Source organism: Stegostoma tigrinum, chromosome 29, assembly GCF_030684315.1.
Source record: "Stegostoma tigrinum isolate sSteTig4 chromosome 29, sSteTig4.hap1, whole genome shotgun sequence".
In the NCBI taxonomy this organism is placed as follows: Eukaryota; Metazoa; Chordata; class Chondrichthyes; order Orectolobiformes; family Stegostomatidae; genus Stegostoma; species Stegostoma tigrinum.
Window position 1 is genome coordinate 18,899,322 of NC_081382.1, and position 21,834 is coordinate 18,921,155.

Consider the following 21,834-nt stretch of genomic DNA (forward strand, 5'->3'; position numbering starts at 1 on the left):
CTATGATAAATCTGATAAAAAGTTCCTTCTCGCTGTTGGTTACAATTATAGGTTTGCTTGTTGTGTTCTACAAGCAGTGTGGGATCTTCTGGCTATGGAAAAGTTCAAACAAATTTGATGTGGCATATGCACTCTTATTTTCAGAGTTCAAAGAAATAAATCCCTTTTAGAATAAGCTTCAGAAGGCAGGATTACAGTAACCTCAAAATGCAGGAAAATGCAACATGTCAAAAAGCAAAACATCACAAGGCACAGCTAACGCACTGCTGCTGGAAATAAACTTTGAAAATTCATCCAATTTTCACAAATTTCTGGGCCCGTTCTTGCATAAAAGTTTAAAAGCTATAGTTTTTTTGGACTTGACTATCTCACTTCCCTCCTTTAAGGCATAGCTTAATCTCTTCGGCCAAGACTTTAGTCACCTGACCAAAGATGTCCCTAGACGGCTCAGTGAAGCTACTTATGGTGCTCTTGTGAAGCACCTTGGAACTTCTATTCATGGTGCATTTTTAGAATATAACGATAAGTCATTGCCGTTGTCCCTTTCAAGATGAAATGGAGGATATTCTGGGCATGCCCGTAGCTGAATTTACAGTTTAGTGTTGCTGTTCTGTCTACAACTACTGTTTTGCAAGTCATAAGACAAAGCCTCGGAGATTTTTTTTCAGAAAAAGGAAAATAAAGGCTTGGAATCATGAGATGAGATATCATCACAAAAACCTCCTACAGTCAGATAGCATAAAAAACTCAACTGATCTACCATAACGTGATGGACCTATGTTCAAGCCTATTTAAGAGTTGTAAGTTTAATTAGTTTTACTTCTCTTTGGATAACATTTAGAGTTGGCATAAACGTGATAAAGATCTTTTTATAAAATGCTCATTAAAACTTCCACCAACTATTACCTCCGCGTTCTCAACCCTTTCTCCCAACCTCCCTACACTATTTTGCTCAGAATTCTTTTTCTCAACAGCACAAACTTTCCAATGGGATTGGTTTGGGCCACAATCTTCCCTGCAACCCTGTTTTAAAATCATTTCACATCTGACTGTACATTTTTTAAGAAATTATCAAATAAACTAATCCTCGAGTTCCTCTTCTTCCATCTACCCGCCCACAAAGAATAAAAAGAACTGTCTTCTATTAAATAACCCCACCCAAAACTCAAGCAATTAAATTAGCTCATCTTAACAGGAAGGCAGGCAAACACTCATGCTAAAACAAATACCTCCTTCTTGCCGTGTGCCAATCTACTTCACAGCTCATGTCTGCAAGTCATCCTCTTGCTTTCCAAAGTTAACTGTTCAGAGGGCTCTGCATTTCCCGAAATTGCGGCCAGGTGTTAGCATCTGCACAAAGCTGCAAACTTGGCCAAGCCATTATTACAGTCACATTCCTTTTGTACATTAGGTTCCTATGGCACGTTAGTGACAATTCAAAATGTTAACACTTCAGTCAGATTTCAAATTAAAACAAAGTATCTCATCACCCACACAGAAATCCAGTCTTTTGAGAATGTATCATAGATCAGAGGAATTCAGAAGCTCATAAGGTTTCAATGCTACTGTGGTCAGCTCAGCTGGCTGGACAGCTGATTTGCAATGTGGATTGATGCCAACAGCGCAGGTTCAACTCCTGCACTAGTCAAAGATTCTCCATGCATGCTGTATAACTCTGGCTCTCCCTACCAAAGGCATAGTGACCCTCAGGTTAAACCATCATTAGCCATCTTTAATAAGGGAGCAGGCCAATAGTCCAGTAAGATTATGATGACGACTATAATGCTGTCTACAAATAGCAGCACAGGCTCAAGCTTCAAAAAAATCTCACTCACTCAGTCCATTTACACTTATTTTATTATTAACCAGTCTATAATATTAAGACATTTGGACATCATTTAATTTTAGCAGATTGGACTGTTGCTTTTCAGAATTCCATCTTAAGGTTCACAATAAAAAAGTGTGCTCGTAAATGCTACACTAATTGGCCTAACAATCATCAGGTACCAGTTCCTTGGTCTGTGTTGAGTTTGCTGAACTCATGCTCTCATGTTATAACTTGGTGAATTGCTGCAGGGCACCGAGTAGGTGGTACAGACTGCTGCCATGCTATGTTGGGGTGGAGGGAGGGAGCATCTGTTCAAACTGGAAGATGAGGTGCTACTGGAAATCTGAAACCAGAAAGTGCTGGAGAAACGCATCAGGCCTGGCTATCTGGAGGAGAAAAACTGTTAAAATGTTTTGGTACGACTGCTCTTTTCAATTCTAAAGTGGTTGGTAAATTGTGAGCTTTATGTTGTAGTGACAGTGGCAACAGCAACAGCGTCACTGGGAACAGGGGAGGGTGAGTGAGCAGAACAGATTGCAAAAGGCAAAGTAAATGTACAATGGCAAATGTACAATTGACATAAATGGGGGATAAAAATGGACAGAGAAAAAAATGGGTCCACTCGCCAGAGAGAAAATCCAACAAGACAAGTAAATTATGAATTATTCATGTCCATGGGGGCTGGAGGTTGTACAAGTCAAACAGAGCACAAACGTCATGCTCGGAAGTTATGGAATAAATATTGAGTGTGAGAGGCTGTTAAGTGCCTTAACAGAAAACGGAATGGTGTTCCTTGAGTTAGTGCTTAGAGCTTAGTTGGAATACTGCAGCTGGCTCCGAACGGAAACATGAGTGTGGGAGAAAAGTGACAGGGGAACTGGAAGGCAGGGTCATTCCTACCAGAAGACCATGCAAAATGCTGTTTCACATGGAAGGTGAGTTTGCAGCCTTGGACAGTGAGCAGCAAGGAGGGGAATTAACATATGTTATACCTTCTAGGGTTTGGGGGAGTTTGGAGTGATGGATGAGTGGACCACATGGTCTTGGGGTAAATGGTCCTTGTGGAATCCTGACAGAAGAGTGCAGGGGAATGTGAGTTTGGTTGCAGTATCCTACTGGAGGTTGCAGAAATGGCAGAGGATGACTATTTGAATGAGAGAAAGGGGAACCATAACATTGTACAGGGAGGGGGGGGAAGGGGTAAGGTAGAAGTGTGGAGGATGGGTTAGATATGGTTGCGTGTCTAGCAAAGCGTACCGGGAGAGAAGACTTGAAATTCCTGCCAGGTTGGAGTATTCTGTTGATGAAAAAGATCATATCAAAAGCAGCTCGGTGTAGGGTGGCATTATAACAGAGGCAATGGAGACAAACTGGGAGAATGGAATGAAATCTTTGGAGGAAGCAGGAACTGAATGGGTAGTCAATGAGCAATGGCTTTATAGAGAATATTGATTCACAGCCTAGCCCCAGAAATGGCAATAGTGAAGTGAAGGAAATCGAGAAGAGAGTCACAGATGGACCAGGTGAAGCTGAGAGCAGGATTGAAATTGGAAGAAAATAGGATTAGTATTTCCAAGTCCAAGCAGCAGGAAGATGCAACAATTACATCATTCATGTATTAGCGAAAACATTGTAGGTGCAAGCCTCAGGTAGGATAGGAACAAGGAATGTTCCATACACGCCACAAAGAGACAGGCAATAGTGGGACCAATGCAGATACCCATAGCTACACCTTTACTGACAGAGAAACTGAAACAAGTTAAGAGAAAAGCAGAGGGGCTAAATTTAAAGGGTATAGCAAATAAGGAGGATATATACAAGATGGGGAACAGGTGGTGATATGGAGTTGGAGGGGAAGAAGGGGAGGGAAGGGCAGGCAGAAGTTCCAGAGGTACATCAGTCCCTGGGTTTGTCTGCAGTTAGGGGCACACTTCAATGTCACTTGTTCATAAAACAGCCTGGCTGCATTCACTGCAGAACTTTACAGATTAATACAGGTTCCTGGGGCAAGGTCTCTGAGAACTCAGTCCATGACCCTAACATAGCAGTGCCTTGGCAAAGCTTCATTTTCCCCCCCAGTGTGGAAAAATTCAAGACAAAATCTCCATCATTTGACAGATGACAGCAACATCCCCAAAATGAAGCTCTGTGAGCCAAGACTCAGTCACGCACTCCAACAGTTGAAGTGCTTGTTGAGTGTGCAGGAATTCACAGTCAGGGAGTTTCAGGTACAAAAATATGACTGAATAAACTTTGCACCCAAGGCCACATGCTAGCAGCATCATTAGTTCAGCTAACGCAGGTTCATAAGGAAAGGTACTGTTCTTTAATACAGCTGTCAATAGCAAGCACTCACTCCAAGGTTCTGAACAGCTATTGATGGCCATTCCTTTAACAACTTGCAACAGTCTTCATTCAAACATTATGGAAAAGGGTAGGGAAGGATTGGGAGATGTTCCAAACAACAAAAAGGGTCATTGGACTCTCAGTCCTAACTCCGCTTTCTCCACAGATGATGCCAATTTCTTTCTTTGTTGCTTCAAACCTCCAGCTTTGGCAGTTCTACATTTCATTTAAGGTAGCCATGATGCGGAGATGCCAGTGTTGGAGTGGGCTGGACAAGGTCAGAAATCACATGATGCCAGGTTATAGTACAATAGGTTTATTTGCAATCACAAGCTTTCGGAGCGCTGCTCCTTCTGATTTCACCTGCCAAAGAAGCAGCGCTCAGAAAGCTTGAGATTTCAAGTAAACTTGTCCGATAACCTGGTGTCACGTGATTTCTGATTTTTATTTAAGGATTAGGGGCTATCTGAATCTCACTGAACATATTAATCTAACATGCTGGATAAAGAAATTTTGACAACTTTAAAGTATAACACAGCAAGCAATGCTGAGAGATACAAAGTAGAGAACTGTAGGTGGATATTCAGGTCTGCACACAATCGCAAACTAACAGTTGGGGAGAAAATGAAGTTTGCATTGACCTTAGTGAGCAAGAATAAAGGAAATGGCCATGTTTTTTACTCCTGACATTGACTGGGTCTCCCTACTGAAAATGACACATTCGGAGCGAATGTTGTTTTGTACTGGCACGACAACTGTACATTCATAACCAATTAGATCAAAAGATTTTCCTTCTCCATGTGCAAACCAACTATCTGAATGATGCTTTTCCACAGATCCCTCTAAGTTGCAACTGAAGAAAGAACAGTGGGAACACATATGTATTTCTCTCCTAGCTCCTATCTGGTTTACCACAGATCTAAAATCATTCTTCAGCTTCAGGAAAACAGTTAAACAGCAGCCATGCCTCCCAATTCCTATCCATAAAAACAACTGGGTAAAATCCCCTCAAGGCAGGAACGTTCGTTTCAACAACCTGGTTCTGATCCAATCCAGCAAAAGTCTTGCTTTTAATCACTTCACAGGGGCTGATACTATAATGCTGTTGTTTCCAGCTAATTCTGAACGTTAAATCAATGTCTTGTCATACTACTGATTGGTGGGCATGGGAGAGGGGCAAGAAACCCCAGTACAGCATTTGGAAAACAGAATCCGAACGGCCGCTCTAATATCATTCAAAGTTTAACAAGGGGAAAAAGGCGGGTGAAAACAGGTTTAATCTTACAAAGTACATGGAATTAGTTCTGTGTGTTCACAATCATTTTATTGAAAGTAAAGCAGTGGTCATGGTAGGGGTGAGCAAAGCTGGTTGCCTATTTTAGGCAGATTGGCATTCGAGTAAAAGATTTGCCACTCAAATTACTGATCCAAATCCAGACCTTGGCCCAGCATCTTGACATCCAAGACAAGCCAAGGTTTCAAACAGCACCATATTTGGAAGCTGTACAACATTTGGCCAGTTCCTATTTAATATTTTCCACTGTACGGACTGTAGTGCATTAGAGATTTACTGAGTTGCAGAGGTCTGCTGGAGAAAATTAAACTAGAATACAACGGATGGTTCAAGATTAGGATTCCTTTCTTGTTCAGTTTCAAAAAGAATTTCAAAATTATGAATGCTTCCCATTTTCAGATCATTTACAATGAATGAAAGGTCATTGTGCAACAAAGTAATAGACAAGATAATGGATCAACAGCTTAGTCTCAAACAGCAGGCTCAATTTACATAATGGGACAATGATTGTTCAGTCTTCAATCTCTAAAATGCTTACCTCATCTACTGGTTTCTCTGTAGACTAAGATTAGTATACTCAAATTTATTCTGCTTCCATGTGCACCACAGCACACTGTTAGATGAATATTTTTGCTGCAACATGTTTCACAAGTTTCTGCTAATATAGAATCTGCAATGGGAAGACAATTGTAGGAGTTCCTCAAGGCAGACTGCTAGATTGAACCATCTTCAAATGATCTTCCCTTGCTCATGGAAGTCAGAAGTGGTGATGCTTATCATCATTTGCAACTCAGATGCTGAAGCAGTCAGTATTCATATACAGCAAGACCTCCATGCAGCTTGGACTGACGGGTGAAAGGTGTTTGAATAAAAGGTGTGAAAGATTGACTTTACTTTTTTGAAAAGTGAGTTGAAATTAGAAACCAGCATATGGGCATTGGCAAATTTTCTGAAACAATTTTATAATTAACTAGGTCAGTCTTTCCAGAACCATGATGCAAAATCAGGTTGCATCAGATAGTGGGTTAGGGACCACTTATGGGAAATTTGTTTATATTGTGGGGGCTTATGGCTGGACGGACAAAAATCGTTAAGCATGTAAATCTAGTAAGAGCAAGTTTTTTTTAAGCAAAAAAAGTTTAGTTTGAAAGCTTCTGGGTTCGCTTCAAAGGAGATCAGACTGAAGTTGATCGCCAACAGATTATTTCCCAGAAATGAAAGGGGGTTGTTCCAATGTTGAATGTGATAAAGAAATTTCCACAACTTCTGAACACAACATTGCAAACAATGGTGTGAGATAAACCTCAAATACTCAATACCGAGTTCCACAACTTCAGCATGTGATCTATTGCCCACTTCTCTTACACCCCCAACCCTGTTCTCCCAGCTGCATCTTCTTTGCACCTGGTCGGCTTTGCCCTCAGCAGAGCGAACCCACTTTCTCCCTTTCACAACTAACATTCACACCTAAATAAAAACCAAAAGAACTGCGGATGCTGCAAATCGGGAACAAAAACAGAAGTTGCTGGAAAAGCTTTTCTGAGGAAGGGTCACCAGACCCAGAACGTCAACTTATTTTTTCTTCACAGATGCAGTCAGATGCGCTGTGCTTTTCCAGCAACTTTTTTTTGTAAAATTTACACCTATTTGTCATCTCTTTCACTCTTATCACTGTCAGCACTGCTTTTGCCTTGAGAGCATGTACCATCCACTCCACTTACTCCTGTTCCTCCCCTCTCCCTGTCTACAGCATTAAGACCACCATTTTCTAGCCCCTTCACTTCTGAATAGGATTCATACAGGACTCAATGTTAGCAGTTCCTCTCCCCACATATGCTGACAGACCTAATGCATTTCTCCAAAACGTTCTGTTTTAAATCAAAGCAACTTATGATCAGTATCTCATCCATTTCATTTTCCATTAATGCAGTAGCAGAGCGTACCATCCGAAAGATACATTCCAACGGCTTGCTAAGGCCACTTCTTGAACCTGCAAACCCTACTACGGAACACAATGTTCCCCCCCACCCCCAATCCACACGCCATTCGGACTTGGACCGATACTGCAATTCCTTCATTGTTGTTGTGTCAAAATCCTGGAACGTGTATTACCAGGTTAAGAGTTAATGCACACAGCACTATTTAAGATTTCACCACATTGGAGGTTCAATTGTCAGAAAAAGGGGATTATATTGGTTCATCTGTTATCATTTGCTCAGTCATTGAATGTAGCCAAGGAAATGGTTAATAGATTGTAGTAGTAGTTAGGAAGATAAGATTATGTGGAAATTTGGTAGAAAAATCAGCCATCATCTTGCTTAATACAAGAACAGGCTTGAAGGACCTATACTATACTCCATCACTTACCAAACCTCAATCTAACCAATTACGACATCCTAGTATTTTTATTTGCACACACACAGGGCTGAAATGACAACTTTCAGAAACAAACTCACGCCCTGAGACACTATAGTTGGTAAACCTGTAGGACTACCCTGGAGTCCCAGGTCATTGCTACCAGGAACACAAATATGAGAGGTATGTTTTGCTTAACAAAATCCTTCAACGCTCTGGCTTGTTTAGCTAAATGGATACTGGGTATTTGAAACAAAATCAAACTTTGATCAATAGTTAATTAACTATCCAAATGGAGAAAAATCTGCTATCCAATTGGCTGTGGTAAGGCAGGGCACTATAATTGGGATACTGTATGGCCAATGACAGATGTTTAGGGGCAGGGCAATTAGATGAAGTATTATGTCATGACATCTCCCGGAATACACCCAGCTGAGAGTTTGCAACCCTAGCAACAGCACTTAGAAGATTTTGCTGGGAATCCAAACGTGAGGAAACTATTGCTTTTCATGGAAAATCAGTGTGAAAATAATTTAATCAAAATCTCATTCCCAAATACCTGTTTTTTTTTGAAGTTTCACACCTGTTCATTTAATCCTTCATCTTTTCTGAAGGGCCTTTGCAAACAACCCAGATTTTAAAAACAAAAGCAGTGAAAGGCAGATGTATGAAATACACACCATATAAACCATTATCAAGACTTAAGCTGCTCTAAGCAGAAATTCCCACAAGTTGAAGCTGAACAAAGTTGATGGTTGTACAAGACTTTTTAAAAGCTATCTTCCAAATAAGACAGGGAATGCATACATCTTAAAATGGATTTTACATTGAATAATAGGGTGTCTGACATGAAGTACAGCAGAACATGTCACAAGGGACAAAACTGGCTATCTGCAGCACAAGATCCAGTCCAGAGTCTAACTGCTCTACGTGGTTGCCAAAGGACGTGCTGGAACCCTTAGCCAGTGGAGGACCTTTTTCCAGTTAAATCCGTCCAGAGTGTGAAGGCGCACAGTGGCTCAGTGGTTAGCACTGCTGCCTCTCAGTGCCACGGACCCAGGTTCAATTCAAGGCTTGGGCAACTGTCTGTGTGGAGTTTGCACGTTCTCCTTGTGTCTGCACGGGTTTCCTCTGGGTGCTCTGGTTTCCTCCCACAGTCCAAAGATGTGCAGGCTATGTGGATTGGCCGTGCTAAATTGCCTAGTTTTCAGGGATATTTAGGTGAGGTGGGTAAGACTTGCGGAAATGGGTCTGGGTGGGATGTTCTTCTGAGGGCCGGGATGGATTTGTTGGGCTGAATGGCGTGTTGCGACACTGTAGGGATTCTAGGATTCTCTGAGTGTAGGGATTCTCTGGTTCCTTCTCTCAACATTTATATTCGCAGCTTTTGGAATTCATTTCTGCATACATGTACATCCAGATCTGCACAAAAAAAGAGGGAGGTTTTAACTTTCAGCCAGGCTGGAGCCAAGCAAGGCAAATAGTTTTCTGCCTGGCAAATATCCAACTAAATCTCAGATTTACAGTTTCAGTTTAATTAACCTTGAGGCCTGACAGGTGACTCTCTCTTCAGTTTGTCCTTCAGAAGTCAAATCAAATACAGTAGTGAATCATGTCAGGGATGCTAAGAGGACATTTACGCAAGGAACTTAGATCATGTGATACCAAACTCTTGGTCAATCCCCTAACTTAACAGAATGATGTTTCTGTACATTTCTATCAATTTCCCTTGGGAAAACCAGTCTTGCGCAGTTTTAAATATAGTGCGAATTACTAAAACATGAAACTAAAATGATAGGAACCTTGAACTGACTATACTGCAACTAACTTGATTTCAGATAACATTTTAGTCTAATAACTGAAATTCATCTCACCAAGAATTTGCTGTTTCATCAGATAAATCACAAACACCAAGAAGCCATAATAAGGAGTATCTATACTTAAGCATCTTAAGTGAGATATCCCAAGGCCTCCCACAAACTCTATATCGAGACATTGGAAAAACTATTGACAAGAGCATGTTTGGTCATAAAATCATGTGCTTTGCTGTAAAACATTCATTGGGTTGAACAAAAATTACAGAGCAGGAGAAATCAAGAGTCACCACAAGACAGTCAATTTGAAAAGTCAAATGTACTGAAACTTCTGGAAAACAAGCCTATATTTCATACACTGCAGCTGATAGAAACTGACTCTCAAGATTGTAATATCACTGATTATTAGATTGTCACATATATCCATTATCCTTATAGAATTCTCTCAGATGACAGGAACCAAGAGGCAGGGAAGTGGAAGCTGCCAATTTGGAACTAGAAGGGAAATATATCACTTAATTCAGTTCGACAATTCAAACCATGTTTCTTTCTGTATTCAGAAGATTCATAAATATGACCTTGTGATAAATTTGACACCTGATATAAGATTCCAAGTAGTAGTCAAATGCAAGCTCAATTACAAGTTAATACCAGCATGCAAGTTAAATATTAGTGACAAGCAGTATTTAAACTCAAGTTAATCCAGTATTATTCTTCATATTTGATCACTGTAACAAATGAATCCACATGAAGGGTCAGGAGAAGAGATGTGGATTGGAAGAGAATGAAATGCAAGCTGGGAGCTCCATTTGCCTGACTGATACTACAGTATCAAATCAGATTAAATTGGGCAGATTGGTTTCTGACACTTGAGATGCAAATGTGTTCCATTTCATAAAGCTACTGCTGAAGACACAGCATTGCATAAAGACTTCTATTAAAAGTAAGACAACAGGCTAGTGATCTTAGACAAATTGAACAGGAAAGATCATATATTTGTTTAATTTCAAGACTGAAATGTTCAACACAATCTCAATCTCAGTCTAGAGTAACTAACGGGTTGCGAAGGGTAGAGAAATAACAGATCATCCAATAAGGAGGGAGATCAGGAGCTGAAAGGCTCCTATCTTTGGCCTCAGAGGCTCCAACATGTGTGTTGGAAAGACAGCAGCCAGTCTGCCTACCGCAGGTTATCACACATCCCAAGAAAATAATGACTATCATTTGTTTCCAACTGTTGGTCAGGAAATAATATTGATCAGAACTGAAGAATTCCCATGCGCTCCTAAAAATAATGCATGGGAACTTTTATGTCAAGACACTGAACTTTGTTAAAAATCTCACCCATAAGGCAGACTGTCTGACAGGGTTGTTAAAGTGGCAGGTCACGTGGAGGCCCGTCTGAACCATCTCCCACATTTTAACTTTCACCTTTTCCCCCTCACTCCTGGAACAATAGGGTTTTCCTTATCCTCACTCCCTGTCCCATCAATCTCTGTAATCAAAAAGGAACATTGAGCCATCTCCAGCAGATTACCATCACCAAACCGAAGGTGAGGTTTTTTTTGGGGTGGGGGGAAGGGGTACGAAGAGGGTGGAGGGTCAGCAATATATTAGAGGTAGCTTGCTATACAGTACAAAACCCTATTGCAGCATTTTGTTCAAGTGGAATTGAACCCAGATCTCTGGCACTGTGAGGCAGCAGTGTTAACCATGCATCACACGACCAAAGAAACCAACAAACTGTGGAATGCCAGTCAAACAAGATTTAGGGTCTTCCCACAAATTGTTTCAAATAAATACAAAAACATAAGCCAGTTATATATACCTCCTACAAGAGTCAAAGAGACATTTTGTTCAATTATCTAACCTTTTGGTTTGAGTGTCAGAACTGTGATGTGAAGGTTCAGAAATTGCATCTATATCTTGCTTTGACATTTTCTTACTCTAAGCATAAAGATCAAGAATCCACTTAGTCTCACAATGGGGAACAAAAGCAACAGGTTCACAAGATAAAGTGGAGTTAACAAAGAGTTAAAAATTCTGGTTGCTGGTTTCAGGCTCTGTGACTGTTAATACTGTTTGCTTACTCACTAACATCAGATGAATTAGGTTTTAAAGGCAAATAATAATCTGTTCATAAAAAAAGGAGACAGTGACATCTGATCCCAGATGGGCTCAGAGTTCCTAGAACTGCTTGGTACAAACAATGAATCTGCAACAATCTCTGCTGTAGTAGCTGCCAATTCTACATAACTTCAAAAAAAACTTGTTTCACAGAAATGTTGTTATCTCCTTCACCTGACCAAACACCACAAAATTGACACAAGCCTTAAATCTAATCTGCTTCCTGAAATTCTCCAGGTGAGAAAGGCCATTTGGCCCATCAAGTCCACACTGACCCACCAAGGAGCATCCCACCCTGGTATCTTATGCCTGCAACTCTGCATTTCCCACTGTTAATTCACCTCACCTGGACATCCCTGGACAGGTTGGGCAATTTATCCTGGCGAATCCAACTAACCTGCTCACGCTTTGGACTGTGGTAGGAAATGCACACAGACAGAGACTGTGCAAACTTCACACAGACAGACAGTCGCCTGAGGGTGGAATTGAACCCAGATCTTTGGCACTGTGAGGCAGCAGTGTTAACCAGAGCCACTATACCACCCCACAACAAAAAAATCAAAGGAGGCTTGACCTGAAGAGAAACATTAAGCCAGCACAGTAGCTGTTAAACAAACTGCAGAATTTCAATTTTAGGGGCGGCACAGTGGCACTGCAGCCTCTCAGCACCAGGGACCTGGGTTCGATTCCGGCCTTGGGAAACTGCGTGTGGGGAGCTTGCACATTCTCAGTGTCTGCGTGGGTTTCCTCCCACAGTCCAAAGATGTGCAGGCTAGGTGGATTGGCCATGCTAAATTGCCGATAGTGTTCGGGGTATGTGGGTTATAGGGGAATGGGTCTGGGTGGGATGCTTCAAGGGGCAATGTGGACTTGTTGGGCCAAAGGGCCTGTTTCCACACTGTAGGGAATCTAATCTAATCAAAGCTGGAAAAATACAACATCCAACTTAGCAAGGACAGTGACTGATCATTCACCTTGTCAGGAGCAGGGTCTTACTATACATAAACAGCTGCCATTTTTGGTCACATTCACTGCAATTGACAGTAATAAACTGCATCAGTAAATGAACATTGAGATGCAATAAAAAAGGTACACTGTTTAAATGCAAGTTGTACCGCCTCACAGCAATCTTGAAGCAAATCGCTTCTGAAGTGTAAACCTTTTACCATCTGTTACAAGTGTGGAATTACAAGGGAAGAGAGTCATCAGCTGGTCAACTCAGTCAGTCAAAAGGAAGTGTAGCAGCAATTGGCTCCCAAGTCCTCAAAATGACATCCTGAAAGTGGATAAATCCAAGATGATTTGAGTTTCTTCCGAGCCAAACACAGTAAAGGCATTGCTAAACCTTGCTGGGACAAATTGTGGCACAATGTTTAAAAGGAAGGGGAATGGAGAGGTAAAGATTTCAACAACTTTCTTGTTCAGAACATAATTCGTGTGTTTGGGGCCCTGATCCTGAATTTATTCCAACAAGTAAATGATTGTGCGCAAATTTAAATCTCAAAAATCAGGAGATTGATGTTTAGTGATTGCTAGTGCAATGAAATTCCAACAAGGACAACCAAAAACACCTTCTGTATTTATAAAGAAAATTGACATCAGGCAAGACCGTTTTTTAAAAGCAAGTATTCTGGACATGACTTTTCTTGTGGGAAACAATGGTATGGGGGTAATGTAAGTGGACCAAACTAATGTTCTGGCAGATGTGCTCAGGTCCAAGCAAGGCAGCTGATGAAATTTAGTTACTAATCCTGGAATGTAAAGCATATTTCAGCATCTCAATATTGGCAACCATCACCTGTTGTTGTAAAATCCCATTTGGTTGACTGAGGACATCTTAATCTTGGTGTTGATGTCCATTAGGAATGGGAATCCTTACTTGGCCTGGCCAACAAGAGCCCAGAGCCGCGAACAGTGAGATTCTGACCTGTGCACTGAAAAGGCAGTTGCTTCAAGGACAATTAAAGGTAATAGCATCTGCTAGCTTAGCTTGCAATACCCACATGGTAAGAAAGAAAATACTTAATATTTTAAAAACTGAGTCAAGTTAAATAACACAGCATAGTTTATACACGGTTTCAACATAACTGTATATTTGTGAACAAAACTCTTAAATGGCATGACAACAAAACAAAACCTACCAGATTTTATCAATCCGCCAAATGCTGTCGAATGACATAACCATCAGATCTTGTCACATGAATCAAACAATGAAAAATTCCAGAACTGCCTTGCATTCCAACACCATTGAATCTTTTTGAAAAAATATTATTGCAGTTCAGAGAGAACAATACTCAGGGCTACAGTATCATCCAACTGGATCAGAACCATATGTTTATTCAAAATAGCCAAGGTGGCAGTTTGCAATAGGTCTAATCTCTGACAAGGTGGGGAATTGCTAGAAAAGCTCAGCAGGTTTGGCAGCAACTGTGGAGAGAAATCAGAGTTGATGTTTCAGGTCAAATGACCCTTCTTCAGAACTGGGGTTCACTCAATGTTAACTCCGCTTTCTCTCCACAGATGCTGCCATACCTGCTCAGTTTTCCCATCACTGTTTTGTTTCTGATTTCCAACATCCACAGTTCTTGTTTTAAGGTGTCCACTTAGTCTAGAAATCAAATTTCAATAAAAAAAAACCAAAAGGACCTGCAAATGCTGGAAATCAGAAACAAAAGCAGAACTTACTAGAACAACTCAGGTCTGGCAGCATTTGAGGAGAAAAATCAGAGTTAACGTTTTGGATGCAGTGACCCTTCTTCAGAACTGAAGCTAGGAAAACAGTGTTTTGTTTTTATTCAGAAGATAAGATGAGGAGAGCAGGTAAACGATAGATGGAGATAGAGCCGGAAGACAGAAGAACAGTTTAACAAAAAAAAAGCACAAATAACGACCAGTCGAGGAGAATTGCCAAATATGTAGCACAGCATCTTTACGATTTGTGCAATTGTATCAGAAAAATTAATCTATGCCAAAAACTCTGCTCCATTAAAAAACTTGAAGAGTGTGAAAGTTGACTTGACTGATGTGGGCGAAAAAATCCCAACCTACAGTTTGTTGGCAAAGTTCCGGCAGAACCCCACACAGGGCAACCCTACACTTTACCAACCCATGGACAGCAACAATAGATGGGGACAAACAAGAAGCAGAAACCAGGAGAAGCAAGGAATTAAACCAGTCTTCTCCCTTCAAAAACATGGCCCAATACAATAGGATGGAGTACAAATAAAAGCCTTGTGGCCACACCATTCCTTCAAATGGCTCTCTGCAAATTGATCAAACAAACTGAAGATGGCAAGGCAGGTTATAGGTGCCACATTAACAGAAATAACGTGAACACATTAGAGAGAGTGTACATAAGATAAATAATTAGAATGGTTCCAGGAAGGGGAAACTTCAGTTATGAGGATTCTCTGAAGAATTGAGACTGTTTTCCCTGGAGAGAAAGCAGCTGAGGAAAGATCAGACTGTAGTTTTCTAACTACAGCGTAGGGGCTAGACAAGGCAGATAGAGAAGAATTAAACAGCAAGAGGACATGGATTTAAAATGTTAAAAAGGGTGAATCCTTTGTGATGAAGCAAAGGCGATCAGGAAAAAAAACTCTCTCTCTCTCTCACTCAGCCAATAGGTAGGGTATTGAATGTGATGCCCTGGTAGGGGAGGCAGGTTTAATTGAAGCATTCAAGAGGAGATTGGATGGTTTTATGGAAGTAATAGTGTGCAGGGATACAGAGAAAGGGAGGATTTTGGCATGAGATAATAGAACTAGCAAAGGCTTGTGGGGCTGAAGGGCCTCCTTCTGCATCCTAACAGTTATGTGAAACTGAAGTTTAGTTCCTTTTCACTTGTTTGAAAATGGGGTTAGCCTTCCATCTTTGAGGAGCCTAATAGGCCAATTCAGCCAAAATTTGTTTGAACAATAGGCAAATGCCTATTCCCAGGGAGTCTCCATAAATACCCAGAGAACTAGAGCTTCCAAAAAAAAATTTAACTGAAATAACATTAGAAGAACCTTGACCTCCTTTTCACATTAATTGGGCAGTGTTTCGTCTGTGGAGCAAGTGTTTGGGATGGTGAGCAAGTAGGGGATTAATAGGGGTACCCAGGTCAGAGATCTACTGACGTGCTTGTGTAAAGTGCTGTAACTGTTCACAACATTGTTGACTAAAAAAACGAACAGTGTTAGAGGCAAGAAACCGTTACTTTCAATTAACTGGGTATGAGCAGGGTCAAGATGTGCTCTCTCATGTGACCTCTTTCCTGCTGCTGCTCACAGGAGTCCAGTGCATGCTGCGGAGTCAGTGACTCCTTCAAGGACTTAACTTTTTAAGTGCCAGATATTGTTGACATTACATTAACAGCAGCTTAATTCAATTTCCAGATGTCAAATATTGACAAGCAAAACATTCCACAGTTTTTTAAAATAAAAAAGCCTGGACTTTTTAAAGAAATATGATTTTGCAGGGGCTTGTTTACGTGAGCAAATTTTTGTTCCAAGTTTTCATGTGTGCACATTGAGCAACTGCGGCAAACCTCCCCAAGAAATTGTTTGAAATACCAAATCTTCCATTCAGTACCTTCACATACACCACGTTGACCCATGGTCATGAAAGGCACTATATAAATGTAAGTCTTGCTTTTTGAAATTTGACAAAAGCACAATGCTTTTAAAGAAGACCGATTCACAACCTCTATAATCAAAACTGCATCAAATCCAACTGTCCCCCGATTGCAATAATAGAGCAAAAATGTCACCTGTAATCCAGCTCACTATCATGTTTCACCAGCGTCTCCTGCTAATGATGTGGCCTGGAACCAGTAAAGTCTTTCTGCAACCACACAGTCAGGTTGAATGACAGTTCAACACAGTGTGAAACAACTGAATATTCACGACAGGAAGGTGAGGAGTACTCATTCTGTATTCAGTGCAAAGTATTATACAGACAAAGGTTTACTTCAGTTGTGTGATTATTACAAGCTGTTAGAGATAATGGGAACTGCAGATGCTGGAGATTCCAAGATAATAAAATGTGAGGCTGGATGAACACAGCAGGCCAAGCAGCATCTCAGGAGCACAAAAGCTGACGTTTCGGGCCTAGAGCCTTCATCAGAGAGGGGGATGGGGGGAGGGAACTGGAATAAATAGGGAGAGGGGGGGAGGCGGACCGAAGATGGAGAGTAAAGAAGATAGGTGGAGAGAGTGTAGGTGGGGAGGTAGGGAGGGGATAGGTCAGTCCAGGGAAGTTGTTCTTTGCTAGTCACCTAAATTTCTGATGAAAAATCACTGCTACACAATCTGCTCTTTCAGGCAGTACACAGAGCATCAGTCCTGTGCTTCTTGAAAACACTCCGTCAGCTACCAAATGGATGCCATTCTGGTGGCAAGGCAGTTAGTTGGACAAACATTTTGTCTTACACCCAAAGCCACAAATAGGCAGTCTTGGATGGTGCTGTACATCTGTAAGCTATCGAGAAGCAGGAGTTTCTGTCTTCTACTGATTATATCATGCGTGCTGATATCCGTGCGGGTGTCTGAGGGGTAGGGGTAGAGCCACAGTATTTATCTGTTGCAGTCATGTTGGTGATGTTCGAAGTTAAGTACCAGATAAAAGTCAAAAGAAACACTTTTTTTAAACACAGTACCGTGAGATGTTCAAATCCTTGGATTGAAAAGGAAGGGGAGACAACAACTTCAATGTTGACTCATCAAAAGCACAGGGGCCTCTGAATTCAACACCTCTTCCTGATTGAGAGGTCAGAATCATACAGTGGGCCTCAAAACCACAACCTTCTGACTTACACTAAACTGACTGAAGGTTGACATCGAAACATAAAAGGATCCTTCTTTCCCAGTGGCCGAGTCTCACAATGTTACCATTCTGATGAATTTTACTTCAAAGTTAACCCAATTACAATCACTTCTGTTGTGTCTCAAAACAATTCAGATCACTGTAACCAAACAAGCATGTCAATTCTGCAGTACTTAGAATACAGGGAGTTCCATTTAACATCCCAGATTCTTTTAAAAACAAACAACTAATCAGTTTTTAATATTTAAAAATTCAATATCTCCTAGCACAAAGTAACCGCGGCAACTGAAGAATTATGAAAGAAGCAATATGAAAAGTTAAATTTCCAAGGATAAATGAGAATTAGTTCCCTGAAAAAAAAGTTATATCGACCCATCCACCAGTAACATTGGTGCCTGGATTTTCAGACATGAAGTGGGACTATAACATGGAACAATGGGTAGGTGTATGGGATGCTCTGATATTGAATTGTAAAGCAAGCTCAACGTGTTTATGGCCTATTTTGTATATTTATCACCACCTTTGATTAACTGGATAACTACAGGACATGACTACATCCCAACACTCTACACATGTATACAAACTCAAAATAGCCTCCTCAGTACATGAAATAGGCCATTAGCACCAAAAGACCTAAATGTGCAGTTGTGGATTAAAGGATGAGAGGTAACATGTGACAATAAATAAGGTTTCACGGATATTGTTCCCTGCTTATTTGTTTACTGTCTCCTCACAGATATCTGACTGGATTGTGTGTGAGCAGTGATTTGGATTCTGTACCACTGGACTTCTGTCAGACGATAGGATGTTTAAAAGGTCAGTGATCGTGTTACAGCATTAACGTTGTATTATTCAAATTGCACATTTCAGCCAATTAGGTGTAACATGAGACATTAAACCTTCACCACTCTCAATATTGTTCTGGACGTAACTATGGTGTTCCTTCTCTTTCAAAGATCAGAATAAATACAACGTAACATGTCCTCCCAGCTACAAAAATTGTATTATCTAGAAACCCCAAGTCCACTTTTAGTTCTTCACCCCTGACCAGATCTTCTCTACATCAGTGCATGTAGCTCATTGTCCCCTGCCTATCGCTTGGGCACCTATAAATTTCAGTCTTAAGGAAGGGGGTCAAAGAAAAAGATTCATTTTACTTGCCTTTCTTTGAAGAAGTTGAGGTTGCGGCCCACCATTTTCTTCAACCTCATACCGGATCTTATTGAAGAGAGCTAATGGATATTGCTCCTCATAGAATTGGAAAAACTCATCCAGAATCTTCCCAGTTCTTTCTAAAAAGGAAAAGTGATACAAAACTGAGTCCAGTTGGAAACAATGTAATTCACCCACACATGCAAATAAATTGTTCAAACTAAAACTTCAAATGTTTGGAACTTATTCTTTAAAACAAAATTACACAAAAAGTATAATAAAATGTGAGGCTGGACGAACACAGCAGGCCAAGCAGCATCTCAGGAGCACAAAAGCTGACGTTTCGGGCCTAGACCCCTCATCAGAGAGCTCCTGAGATGCTGCTTGGCTTGCTGTGTTCGTCCAGCCTCACATTTTATTATCTTGGAATCTCCAGCATCTGCAGTTCCCATTATCTCTCTTACACAAAAAGTAGTTCACTTTCTTTTGAAGAGAAAAATGAGTGGAACTCACAGATGTTGCACACGGCTATTGTTAGAACTGAATTTCTTTGTTTCCCTTTGTCATCACCCGGATTATTATGGCCCATCATTGTGTTCTGCAGTGATTATTACAATGAATGGCAATCCAGTCAAGTTCAGCAAAAATAAAAAAAACTTGTAGATTTCAGGAATATTATTGATATGGACAACAAACATTCAGGCCCAATGCATCATACAATTGAGGGTGGATTTTAAGAAACAGCTAGGAAAAACTGTCTGCAGCATGATGCAGAGCGCAATTAATAATTAGTGAAAATATACAGACCAAAGGATTCCAATCTAAAACAAAAATAAAACATTGCTGGAGAAATTCAGCAGGTTGGACAGAAATCAGTGGAGAGAATGCAGAGTTTACTCCATTTCCAGCTTCTGCAATTTGTTGTTTTATTTTAATTCGGATCTAAATTCAGACTTGGAAGCATGCAGGGTGCACGTGAGAATGGGCCCAAACCTTTCATAGGGTGCTGACAGTTACTTGGAGTTCAGGTGCCAGAATAAAAATTGCCCTGATATGATTTTGGAACTATAGAGTTGTGAAACTGCAAACAAATTGCAAACTAAGTGGAATTGCAATAGTTTCTCCAAACTCTTGCTCGATAGTGAATTGTTCTTAGTTCCTTTACAGTGTGACAATGCTCAAAGAAAATTGCCTGTTCCTTAGGACTACTGTCTTCTATTGGGACATCAGTTTAGCTCAGTTGGCTGAGCAGTTGGTTTGTGAAGCAGTACAATGCTAACAGCATGGGTTCAATTCCCATCACCAGGTTATCATGAAGGACTCTGCTTCTCAGCCTCTCCCCTTGCCTCAGATTAAATGACTAGTCTCTCGGTCTCTCTCTCTCTCTCTCTCTCTCTCTCTCTCTCTCTCTCACACACACACACGAGCAGCAGCCCTATAGCAACTTCACTGTCTAATTAGATATTGCACACCAGTGAAAGCCTGAATATGATCAACCATGCACATCCCATGCCACTTTCCTCACAACCAGAAAACTGGAGAAATGACACTGATGAACTGTTGGGTCATCATTTTTGATCCACACAAAAAAAAACTTTAAAACAGTTGGAAAGAAAGTTTGGATTTGGCTTCATACCAGTCAAATCTAATGTTTAAAAAGAACTATTTTCAAAGAAAACAAGCTGGACATGATTTGTAGCCTTTTAATAGCTCAGTCAGCGAGACGGCCAATTTTATTTTTAAAAGACACAATCTTCAAGCCAGTCCTCCTCAGTGTATTTTTAATGCAGAATAGCACTTCCACTTAGTCTAACCAGCAAATTTCAATGCCACGAGATGAGTAATCAAGTTGGTGAATGAACGATTAGCATTTTTCTAATGCACTCCCTCAGCTTTATCCTTCAATTTGTTTCATCAACACAAGAACAATATAAACGTTAAGTGCAAGTAGAATTCTAGATGCAGTCTTCTACACGCTACTAGCTGTTTCCAAGTGTTGGCCGTTTACTGAAGTTGGCAGAATACACAGTGTTCCTTACCTAGGATCTGTATGGGAGTGTTTTAGAACTGTAACGGAGCACAAATGCAGCCTTTGTTGTTATTTCTTGGTCATATGCATTATGCTGTTTAGTTACACCAATCTGACAAGTTCAGTCATGCTGTACCAATGCAATTTGAACACCTTCCTAGTTCCCATCCTCTTAAAAGGTCGCTATCTCCAGGAAAGGAAGAGGTTGAATAACAAACCAGTGTCAAATATTGTAACAAAATCTGAAGATTACCATTCAATATGCATAATAGGATATTGGGTGATTAAGTTACAAGCCTATCTTTTAATTCAGATCTTGAGAAGTGAGAAATTCAAACCAAAAAAATGAACAAGTAATTCAGTTACTGCAATAAATCACAGCCAGATTTTCTTTGTTCTGATTGCAACCTTGTATAGCTCAATTTTCAGAAGGAATTTGATTTTTCCAAATGGTGAGGTATAGCAGAACAACAGGTGGTGGTGAGTGAAATAATATAAAAAAAACTGGACAGAAAATGTAGCTACCCTGGAGTGCAATATGGTCGAGATTAATGCCGTCACGTGGATCATTAGAAATTTTTGTACAATTTGACAACTCAAAAGGAGATCATTCAGTTCATTTTACAACACTGGCTATTACAAAGAACTATCCAAAGATTCCTATAACCCTGCAATTCATTAATTTCCAAATATTTACAATTCCCTTAGGAATGTTACTAATAAAGCAATACTGTTATAATGTCATCTGTTGACTCTTCTCCTGGAGCTCTTCACTGCAGTTTCCTGTAACACATTTGGCAGGTTGTGGCTAAAAGTTAGGAATATTAGTATAGACTGAAACTTATCCATTGCCAACTTTTAATGAATTCTGAATTTGCATAGTCAGTTTCATGGCAACAAGACAAATGAATTGTGTTGAAAATTTGAGGCGAGTCTTTACTCACGAAAGAGGAAGTAATGTAGACTGTAATCATTTAAAAATGACATTACAGGAGTGGCTATAGATGTTTTTTTTAAAAAAAAACTTAGGTTTTCAGTTCCACCAAAAAGAAAGCTCATTAACTGAGGGCCTAGTTGGTCA

General features: G+C 40.4%; 1 protein-coding gene across 1 annotated transcript in view; it reads right to left on the minus strand.

Moving 5' to 3' along the window:
• The window catches only part of niban2a (niban apoptosis regulator 2a), a 186,377-nt gene that overhangs the window by 91,896 nt on the left and 72,647 nt on the right, over positions 1-21,834 (minus strand). The window contains exon 2 of the mRNA XM_048559120.2: positions 18,734-18,864. Within this exon, the coding sequence (XP_048415077.2) occupies positions 18,734-18,864 (131 nt within the window). The remainder of the gene's footprint in view (positions 1-18,733; positions 18,865-21,834) is intronic.